General features: G+C 33.7%; 2 protein-coding genes across 2 annotated transcripts in view; one reads left to right on the forward strand and one right to left on the reverse strand.

Annotated features, from left to right (window-relative positions):
• Positions 1–6,911: 6,911 nt before the first annotated feature.
• On the forward strand, positions 6,912–8,088 carry LOC105624787 (galactoside 2-alpha-L-fucosyltransferase 3-like). Its single transcript, XM_012206137.1, has 2 exons — positions 6,912–7,384; positions 7,548–8,088. Exons 1-2 carry the CDS (start codon positions 6,912–6,914, stop codon positions 8,086–8,088), a joined length of 1,014 nt encoding a protein of 337 aa, XP_012061527.1.
• Positions 8,089–10,114: 2,026 nt separating this feature from the next.
• LOC105624788 (growth arrest-specific protein 8) overlaps positions 10,115–11,645 on the reverse strand; it is a 2,170-nt gene continuing 639 nt past the window's right edge. The window contains exons 3-7 of the mRNA XM_012206138.1: positions 11,113–11,373; positions 10,855–11,022; positions 10,703–10,789; positions 10,408–10,617; positions 10,115–10,330 (exon numbers count right to left, since the gene is read on the reverse strand). Coding sequence (XP_012061528.1) covers positions 10,115–10,330; positions 10,408–10,617; positions 10,703–10,789; positions 10,855–11,022; positions 11,113–11,373 — 942 coding nt within the window. The remainder of the gene's footprint in view (positions 10,331–10,407; positions 10,618–10,702; positions 10,790–10,854; positions 11,023–11,112; positions 11,374–11,645) is intronic.

An 11,645-nucleotide genomic window follows, 5' to 3' on the forward strand; every position in this document is an offset into this window, starting at 1 on the left:
ATATATATATATATATTAATATATATTTATTTATTTATTTATTTATTTATTTATTCTGAAGTTTACGTATATGGACATATACAGGGTGCGTCACCAAAATTTGGACAAATCGAATTTTTTTAAACAAAATGTTTTTAATGAAAAATTAAATATTACAAAAAATCCTTTTATGGCATTTGGGGGACAAGGAACTACCTGTAGAGTACAATTATTCGATAGCTTGAATGACGGCCTCTATTCTCGGTCTGAAGCATTCGTACGCATGCTGTAACGCATGTAGCGCTGTCCATGCCGACGAATGTTGCCTCAATAGCGGTTAATTGCGGTCAATAGCAGTTCTTAATGACGTCACATTGGGATGCCGAGACTTGTTTGAACTATACTCCATATGTAGTAGTCCAAGGGATTTAAATTTGGGCTGTTGAGAAGTCAAAATGGGAGTCGAGGAAAGCACCTTGGCAGATGCTCAAAGAGCATTTGTCGTATCTTTAATGTGTACGATTTGTATCGAAAATCTTCCTCAGCAATTCGACGCATTGTTGGCTCGCTTACATCAACAATCGATGCTAATTTTCGCAACGATTGCCCTAGATCATCGAAATCAGTGCTTGAGCCCTTTCAATGACTGCAGTGCGTCCTTTCGACTGACTCTTTCTCGCTGACGTACTAGAACCTTCGTGGATTGTTCTAAAGCCGTATATTTTGCATCATAAATGTCATAAACGGTTGATCTCGGGTATCCAAAGAATCGATATTTCCGTTGCTAAGCGCCCAGCGTGAAGACCTTCGATCGCGACTCTTCTTCGATTATATTATACTTCGCACTTGGTTTCAACATTGCGGTCATTTTGAGAATGATTACTAGAAGCATCAGGATTTCTCGGATGCCAATAACAATCTCTGACAGAAGCACAATATAGCGGAAAATTTAAATTGAAATTTGTCCGGATTTTGGTGACGCATCCTGTATATATAACATAAATCAATCTACAAGGATTCCTCACCATTCAAAAGAAATTTGAAGATGACAGGGCAATAGGAGCCTAGTCAGAAATGATAATGAAATCAACATCGATTCGATGTCGATTCCATTATCATTTCTGACTTGGAGTCGGATATGGTTGCGCAAATAATATACGGATATAATACAAAACTCTTTATTACAATAATGTGCTTACATGTTTTGGCTCATTTTTGAAACCCCTTCAAAGACATGAATCACCTTTATAAATACAATGTATACGTAATAACTATAACTTTTGTTATAGTGACACAAAAAAATCCGCTACACAAAAAAAATCCTGTGTCAGAATTAAACTAGATGAATGTTACAAAGAAAAGAATAATTTTTAGAATATATCAGAGATGAAATTTGGAAAACTTCAATAAATTTAATTCACAATGAAATTAAGGAAGCTCATCGCGAACATAAAACACCATATCACAAACAATAAATAAACAATTATCTGGTCAAAAACTAGTTTTTGATATATTGCCAGTAAATGTCAGATTCACGTAAGTATGTTACTTTTTAATTTTAATTAAAATTTTTTAAGTTTAAACTCTAAAGATAACTTATTATTTAATTTAATAGATAAAAAGGAAATTAGAAAACGATCGATAATCAAGATAGGAAAACTTCGTTACTACACTAGGACGACACTGATCAAAACAAGTCGACATTTATAGCTCGTCAATAATCGGAAAGATTTTGAGAAGCCCCTTCACGTCTGTCTGTAAATTGAGTCCATGCGTCTCCTGATGTATAATATTTCCGAGACCAATATTTTCTTATATTGAGATTCTTCGTCCAAAATTACAATGTTTTCCTAGTCGAATTTATGAACTTCTTGCAACCGGTGATCGGTTATGGCCAAATGGTAAATGGATTCCACCGGATGTGGTTCCGTGATTCTGGACTTCAACTGTTTGCTCATCTATCCCACATAACTCGCGTCGCAATTCTTACGAGAAACTTTATACACAACATTCGTCTTCACATCATGCAGCAGTGAATCCTTATGCACTTTAATGAGTTCTCGCAATTTATTATTATTATAAAACAATACTTTAATATATGATCGCTATTTAATCTATTTGGTAATTACATAAGGAACAGTAAACTATGAAGATCGTGCAATTTCCGTTTTTACTTTTTATGTTACTAGACCTAATAATGTTCTTCAGACGATTATTAAAAAGTATTAGTATGGGAAAAAAATTCGTGGCGTTTTTTTAATGCCATCTAACGAGAAAAACGCCACGAACTTTTTCCCATATCTAATATAATCGAAGAGCTGCGATCATCGAAGGCCTTCGCGCTCAGCAACGGAAATAATTTTCTGTTGGGTTCTTTGGATACCCGAGATCAATCGTTTATGACGTTGTGGCAAAATATACAGCTTTAGAACAGTCCAACGAAGGTTCCAGTATAACAGCGAAGAAGAGTCACTCGAAAGAATCGCTCCGCGAGGACTCTCGCAGTTGTTAAAAGGGCTCAAATGCTTTCGGATGACCCAGAGCAATCGTTGCGCGTTCTAATGAATATAGTGAAGCTATGGATGGAAACTGGCGTACTGAAGGCCATATGTTTTTTAGCAAGACATTGACTCATACGAGTCATTTGATTCAAAATTGGCTCTCAAATAACATCGATATGTTTTGGTCCAAGGAATTCTGGCTTCCCAACGGATTTAAAACCCTTGGACTATTACGTATAGAGCGTAGTTGAAAGGGTTACAAACAAGTTTCGGCATCCCAATATGATGTTATTAAGGACTGCTATTGAGGCAGCATTGGTCGGCATGGATAGCGTTATATTACAACGTGCGTGCGAACGCTTCAGACCAAGAATAGAGGCCGTCATTCAAGCTAATGGAGGATATATCGAATAATTGTGTTCAGAGATCCCCCAAATGCCATGTAAAAGGATTTTTTATAATATTTAATTTTTCATTAAAAACATTTTATTTAAAGAAATTGTTCAATTTTTCCGGATTTTGGTCCGGATTTCTATGTACCCTGTAGAAGCTAAAAGGATCTTCATTTAGAATATAAAAAAAAACTTACATTTATTCATAAAAAAAATTAAAACTAAACTTACATTACAAAGATGATCGTTCATATTTAATATTAATTGCAAAATTTTTCTAATCTTATGAATTTGGGGTGCGTGCGTACGTACGTGTACGTAGATGTATCACATTTTATTTTGTGTGTATATGTGTGGATTGGAGAGGAAGATAAGATTATTGGGAATTGGAGGCGAGGAAGGTGATGCAGGATACATTGGGACTAAATATAAAGACAACATAAAGAGTGAAATTGTCTGGGATGTACACGGTCACCATTCTATCCTCTTCGTTAGAGGGGGAGGAATAGAGTCTGAATAGGTGATCTAAGTCAATTGATATCCCAGTTAACGAGAATGAATTGAAATGAATTGAAATGGGTTCAGATTTTCAGAAATATTGATTCATGAATGTTAAAATGAATGCTTTTCAATCCTGAATGCATTTTTATTCATTTACAGGAATTGTATAGTGCATATCTCTATGCCTTTCAATCTAAAAATAATATTATATTATATTCGTAATACTTTGTATGCATTATGAACGCTGCTCAATTTAAAATTGTGAATAGGAAATACAGTTTTTCAATCTAAAAATAATATCAGTCATTTCTATGCATCGTGAATACTGCTCAATTCAAAATTCTGAATAAGAAATATATAATACAGTTTAATCCACTTGAATAAAAAAAAAGTTTTTTTTTTATTCAAGTGGATTAAAAAATGGATCACAAATGCTACTTAAATTATTCAAAATTATAAGTAGGAAATTTTTCGTTTTAATCCAACTAAGTTCAAAAAAGTTGTAACGTAAAAATAATTTAGCTATATTCTTTTGTTTCTCTTTGATAAGTAAAATGAATGATCGATGTGAACACTCGCAAACCAAGTCGAACATAGCCCGAATATTACGCTGATCGTCAGCCAAGCGATATTAGAGCAATATTATAAAAATTGCTTATATTATCTAATAGAAGACACTTTTTAATTTATACTCATATTTTTAAAGTTTTATTTTTATTTTTATTTAAGAAAATATTATCTAAAAACAAAGTGATATGTTGATCGGTGACTTTCCTTTATTTATGTGCCGTTGCATGCTTTCAACATGACGTTTTCGCGATCTTCGTAGGAAGCGCAAATTACTGACGGGTAACGACAGATGGCAGTCTCGGAAAGGCGCCAACAGAAAATTAAAAATCTATACGTATCACGGCGCTGGTTGTGGGGTGAGTGACGTCACGCTCGCCACCCCCGGGAGAAAACATCCCCGATGAGAGGATGGCACTGACAGCAGCTTGCCCCCGTTCGAGCTGGACAGTGCCAGATGGTGCATGAAACTATTCCGGGTGTCACTACATCATAGAGGAAGCGAGAGTGCGCGAGGCGATTGACGTGAAGTGAGCGTCGCCGTCCTGAAGGTTGTCGCGGAGCGAGGACAGCGACAGCGAAGGTGACGGCCGGGGTGCAACAAGCGTTCGTGCCGGGCAAACATGAGCGAACCGAACCCACGGCTGGTTGCGAGGCTCGACCTGTGCGTCGCGAATCGCGCCGAGTTCGCAGGAACAGGTGAGTAGAGAATTTTATTCACGAGATTGATTCGATATCACGGAGATCAAGCTTCCTGGAGCTAAATTCGCGCCGGGAAGATGAGAGTTTTTAAAAGGACAGAAGCTGATTGCGAAGACATTGAAATTGATTTATCATCACCATCCTGTTCTCACTTTATCGCGAATGCTTTCCAGCAAGAGAGACACAGTATAACAGTGATCATTTCATTTCTATTTAATATTGACAAACAATAATAATTCAAACAAAAATAAACTGTGTTACTTGCTGGAAAATACCCTAAGTATTGTAATTCTTGTATTGTCTTAAATGTGAGAGAAAGAAAAGTAGAAGACATGTTACACACACACTTCTCGATTTCTATTGCTGCACAGGAAACTAAGAGACTTGTAACATTAAACATAAGATCTACTTATTGCGTTTCTTGAAGGTTTCTGGCTCTCCAATTGATCTCGACGAGCTGCATACGTCGCTTTGATGATAGCAGAAGAGAATGTGTGTCATGCACGCAATTTTTATCCTTGTGACGTAAGAACTTTGAATATGCATATGTACGCGAAATTACAAATTTACAGATTTTCGAGAGGATTAATGTTTGCCAGGATTAATGTTTGAGGGGCTGCAACAAGATTAACTGCGGTGCAATTTTATATATTTGAAAATTGTGAAAGATCGATGCAAAAGAGATATAAAAAATTATATCATAATTTTCGATGTGCAATTGGATTTCTCTTATACACATTTTTCTTTCAATCGCTCTAGCAGTTCCTAAGCCATCAGGCATCATTTCCCATAGTTTCGTAATATTATTTAACTCTCCGTGAGTCAACATTTTTTTCACTGCTTTCTTAATCCAATTGGTGCCTGATTGTGTTTTTCAAAGTGTCTTTGGATTATAATAAAATCTGAAAAAATTTCAATGATCCAAAATTTTTTACTTTTTTTGTGTATATCTAAATTTGAGATAAAATAATTTAATAACTTAAATAAGACAGATCAAAATTAGAGCCAAAAATAATTAAAAATTAAAAATTCGACTGAGTCTGAGTCAAAGCTCCGATTGTACTACGGAAGATTAATGTATCAAGTAGAATTTTTTCATATTTAAAAATTTTCAAGATAGAAAATTTATGTCATTAAATATGACGGTATGATACGTTTCATTTTTCAAAACTTAAGAATGCCGTAAGGGATTTTATGTCCCGCATACTCTTTTCATCCACTTATCATTCTATATTAATTATGCTCTTATTAACATCATTTAGACATAGCTGCTATATTAGTTGCGAAAGACAAATTATTGCATGGTTTACATCGAAAATCGTGTTCAATAAATCATTAGCTGTCTCAACGATTTACTTAATTTTTTTACAATTATGAAACCAATATTACATATATATGCCAAAATCGCTGCTTGCATGAAATTTTACTCGAGCTTTGCATAGTAATTGTGTGTTAGCCATGTCCTTTTTCTGAGAATTATTTGAAGAAGAAATAATTTAATTTGTCTGAGAAACGAATTAAATTATGTTTAAACTTGATACATTTCTATGGATAGCGATTATGCGCATATTGATCAAGACAAAGGGTAGGATATTTTAAAACGAAATATAGAGTGCAATTATAAATATGGAATGGAACGAAATATAGAGTGCAATTATAAAGAAGAGTATTAGCTTCAGACCTAATGTTTAAATTTTTATAATTCCATGTAATTAAAATTTCTGAATATATAATTTAACGCTTCCTATTGTGATTTCTTACAATATAAAAAGATTGAAATGAATTCATATCGTTATCGTATCATATTAAAAAGATTTCTATAATTTTCTATTCTTATTACTGTTCTATATTACATAATTGTGTCTCGATTATAATCTTAAAATGACGCGTAATGTTCAATGATACGTTATTTTAAATATGTGCTTGAATATTCTTAAAGTTATCCGTAACGTAATCCTAAAATATTGTCCTAAAGTATTGTATTTATATATTAAAGTAAACTATACATTTATCGTTCATTAATCGCTCATTTATTGTTGCTAAGATGTACGTCGGAAAGCAAAGGACATGGCACACCTGTAGATACGAAATGCCGGACTAGCACGAGAAGCGAGCGGCCGACCAGTAGAGGCAAGCGAGAAGCAGAGCAAAGTAGTGACAAGGGAGTAGAGAATAAATACGTAGAGTGAGGGAGAAAAAGTGAACGATAGAGAAAAAAGAACAGCATCCCATCGTTAAAAATTTGCGTGGCGCAAAATTAGCAGAGAGAATGAGTCACGCTCAACAGCATGTGCTTGCGAGCGCGATAGTCCTCGCGATGTTAGTGGTATTCTGCATCCACGTCTTCCTGTTTCCCATGTACACATCGACCCCGCCGGCACGTCACATGAAGATCTCCGCGTATGAGCAAGCACTCTGTCGCACGAACTTGAAGAACAACATCCGTATATCGGCGTCAGAATTGCGCAACAATCCTTGTCCCAAATATGGCATAGTCTCGGCGATGCAAGGTGGTAGACTGGGTAACCAGATCTGGGAGTACGCTTCTGTGTGGGCAACCGCCCGGAGAACCGGCCTAGAGCCATTCATGCCGCGTTGCATACTTAAGACTCTGGAAGAGCACTTTGAAAATCTCAGTATCCCGCCACTCAGCTACATCGGTAGATGTACTCTAGACGTTGGCCAGATAGTTAATTCACTCAGTCAGTGGAACAGTACCGAGCAAAACATCATAATACCTAGGTATTTTTACCTCAGTATTTTTAGAGATTTCACAGCACAAACTACTGTGAAATAAATATGTAAATAAAATTATGCAAAATAAACAATAAGTTTCTCTTAATCTTTTTAAAAATATAAAATTTTATTTAAATATAATTTAAATAAAAATTAATTTTTTTTTCAGGCATGCGGCTTATTGGTCTTTGATACTAGTCTGGCTAGATGACGTACGACGAGAATTTACATTCAAACCGAGTCTAAGGCTCTACGCAGAGAAAGTATTAAAACGCGTGGCAGAAAAATTCAACTTGTTCTCGCCAACCTACGTCAGCGTACACGTACGCAGAACCGACTACGTAGATTACCTTTGGCAAAAGTTGAAAACGCGGCCAGCGCCGGTAAGTTACTATTTGTCGGCGATGGATTACTTCGCTGGCAAGTACAGCAACGTGATCTTCGTAATAACGAGTGATAATATCGCTTGGTGCAAGTATAACTTGCGCAGCAAACGTCACCGAATCAGCTTTGTATCAGAAAATGATGGCAAAGGCCCGGGGAAAGATCTGGCGGTTTTGTCCGCGTGCAATCATAGCATAATAGATTATGGTACTTATGGCTCCTTTGGAGCTATTTTGGCCGCCGGCGAAACCGTAGTTTATAACGTAACAACATACTTTTCTACGTTGATTGCTGACGTTCTACCAAATTGGAGGATAATGAGTTAAACGAAAAAAATCAAATAATCCGTAAAGCAAACAGAACACATTTATGTTACATCGTATGCGCACATTTTTTGTAATACATAATCTTTTCGAAAGGCGATAAATTATTTCTTGGAAACTTTTAATTAATTTACAAGTTTCTGTAAACTTACGATTCCTTTTCAATACCAGTAAAGTACAAAATTTGCAATTCAGTGTTTAAATTAATTAACAATTCTTATCAGACCGCAGACCAAGTGTGTACAAGCTACACAGATAATCATTGTATATTTACATCTGCTAACTATGCAAATATGGTAATTTTGAACTACTTGAAAGTGTACCTTGCCTTTCTCCTATCTAGATAATATATATGCTCATATATTTTCCCTTTATTTATCATACAAATGCGTAAATATCTCGCTAGTAGTAAAATTAAATGAAAGTGTGTTGCTACATCACATCAAATTTTATATATATAAATGCATCATACTGCTTAACTATATGAAGCATATATTATGCTTTCATTTAAATTTAATGTGCGCACAACAAGTTAGAAATTGATGCACTTATAAATGTAGCGAGCGAATTTTTCAAGGAACTCGAGGAAAAGATTTACAATGGAACAATGGACCACTAATATCTAAAATTAAAACAGAGGCTTATTTTTTCTACGACTCTGATACATACTTGACACGGCCGTAAAAATTTAATAAAAAAGAAAAAAGCGTAGATCGGAGTTCTTTCCAGATAAGGTGGTAACCAAACGAGCCTAATTCAAAGAAAAAAAATACGCGTACAGATAAATTCTAAATTTTGCAGTGCTCAGAATTATATCCGATTAATCTCTTAGCATTTCACGTAATCTTTTCCGAAATCTGGATTTTTTATATATTATTTCATAATTTCATAATTTGTGTAATTTTCTATGTAGAGCCTAGTTGTGGGGTTTCAAATTTGATTGATTACACGTTTCAATGTGCATTTCATATCGTAGTAAGCGTGTAACATACACTTCACAGACACGAAACCGACATATTGACAAAACCATCTATAAATCTTATAATGTACAATGATTTCAACTGTGATTCTATTTCTTATTGTGCCAAAATTCTTAATATACACATAAGCATATATATAAATATATATGTATAATATATATATATATACACATCTATATATGTATTATAAAATTATATCTATACAAAGTGTTGTATAATATTTACAAATCTGTGAGCAAATGATAAATTATTTCTTCACTTAACCGTAAAGTATTATAAAATGGAAAAGTTTACAGACTATTACTATTATTGCGTGAGAAACGAATGGGGAAATATTTTACACAAAGCCAGTGAAATTTATTAACCATGTGACCTGATGTATTTGACTTACAGTGTTTTACAAGTTAGACTATAGTCAGTGTCTAATATCTATATGTTAATATCTATATATGAATGTTTTCAATGTATTTGTGCCTGCCAGTTGTTGAATATTTAACAAGATGTTGGAGCATAAAATGGAGTTATGCAATTAGTAATAGAAATGAAAATATATAAGCTGAATATATACGATTTCAGATTTTTCATTGCCAACATTAACTGCGACAAGAAATATGATTAGAAGCAAAAGCATAAATATGTTGAATAATTACTGAGGCTATACAACTTCCAGGCATAATACGATCTACTCTGTACATTCTCTGTGATAATTTTATGTAATTTTTGAAAATATAACGCATAAGCTAAAGTGTATTTGTTTTACAGAATAAAAATACTCTGTGTCAAAAAATTCTGTACATATATCGATCTTGCTCAAAAATAACATTTCAAGTTTTTCCAAGTTCATCGCTAGGTGTATTAAATGCGCGTATTATCAAATATCCTATACAGTACTAAATACATATCAAATTGTACGGCTTACTAAAAACTTATTATCTCTCTTTCACTAAAATCTATAAAAAATAATGATAAAACACTTGTCACAATTTTCTTAGACAAGACAATATAAAATTTTCATAAAATCGATTATATATAAATATTTTTAAAATGTATTACTGATTTGCGGTAACGAGACCAGCTGGACCTAAACCCAATTTCGCACCATTTATCTTCATTCTCAAAGGTTGAAACCCAAGTTCAGTTTTGGGAATTCCATATTCTTGCAATTTACTCTCATAAACTGCTAACAAATCGTCATGTGCTTTACATACTTTTGCTAATTCATATTGTAGGTCTTGTATTGCAGTATTTTTTCTATTGAGCATATCCTACAAAGAAATGTTGCATTATTATCATATTCGTATTTAATTCACATAATTGTGATAAGATTGTATTTAATGTGTACCTCTAATTTTTTATTCATATTAACCACTGCCGCAGGATCTAATTGAGCAGCAGCTAACACTTCGCTAATCTGCGCTTCACGTTGCTCTAGCAAATCCGATAACTTTTCTAATTTTTTTTCTAAGAGTACATTCTTTAAACCCGTTTTTTGTTGCAGCTCAAATATAGCCGACACAAATCTAGAATGTAACTCGTCTCTTTCGGATTGGCACTAAATAAAATATATTAGAAATATTTTATAAAAAATAGTATATGTATGTTTCGAAAATGTTATATGTATTGTTTAAATATTTTACTTTTTCAAAACGCAGCTCGAGAACTTCATTTTCCCATTTTAAATTTTCTAAATCCTTCATCACTACGGATAATCTTCGTTTTGTGTTCTGTAATAATTATTAATTCAGTTTTTCATAGCGCTATTATATAATGATATGTTTTAAATACCAACAACTAAGCATTGCTTGTCTTTCTCATAATTTGCAAGTTGACGATTAAGTTCGGTAATCGTTTCCTGCAAAGCTTTCAAGTCAGTCAAATATTTTTTATTTTCTGTTGTTAATTCTCGTACTTGTTTCTTCATACGTTCTTCATTGTTTTTCATCATTTCCATTTGTTCCTATTAAAACATAATCTACGTTAATTGAAAAATTATCGATTCTTATTTTCCGTGACTCTATAATTGTAAAATTTATAATATAAAGTTCACCTTTATACTCTTAATTAACGATAAATTATTCAGAGTGATATCATTGTAATAATTTTTCATTTCGGTAAATGCATTCTCGTGATTCTTTATCAGATTCGCAATTTGCGCATTCTTCCTCTCCTCTACTTCAGTTATCTCCATACGATGTTTCAATATTAAGGACTCATATTGACTTGTTAATTTTTGTTCGTACTTTTGCTCCAATTCTATTGCTTCAGATTCAAATTTTTTTATCATATTGTTTATTTCCTCTGAATTATGCTGCATTTCGTATGTATAAAAATGAGTGATTTTTTCTCAATTACAATTTAATAAATACATACATATAAAAGAAGATAGAGAAAGAGGGAGAAGAGGGAGGGGGAGAGAGAGAGGAGGAGAGAGAGAGAGAGAGAGAGAGAGAGAGAGAGAGAGAGAGAGAGAGAGTAGTAGTACGTTACGTTAACTTAACTTAAGTTTAAGTACGTACGTACGTTAACTTTACGTTACGTACGTACGTACCGTACCTTACTTCTTCGTCTTCTTTACGTTTA

The sequence above is a fragment of the Atta cephalotes genome (assembly GCF_000143395.1).
Source record: "Atta cephalotes unplaced genomic scaffold scaffold00088, whole genome shotgun sequence".
NCBI lineage: Eukaryota > Metazoa > Arthropoda > Insecta > Hymenoptera > Formicidae > Atta > Atta cephalotes.

What these genes read in the sequence shown, in the direction of transcription:
- LOC105624787 (XM_012206137.1), top strand. Translation starts at nt 6,912, where the DNA reads ATGAGTCACGCTCAACAGCATGTGCTTGCGAGCGCGATAGTCCTCGCG. An exon ending in CAAAACATCATAATACCTAG is followed by an intron (nt 7,385 to 7,547) that starts GTATTTTTACCT and finishes TTTTTTTTTCAG; the next exon opens with GCATGCGGCTTATTGGTCTT.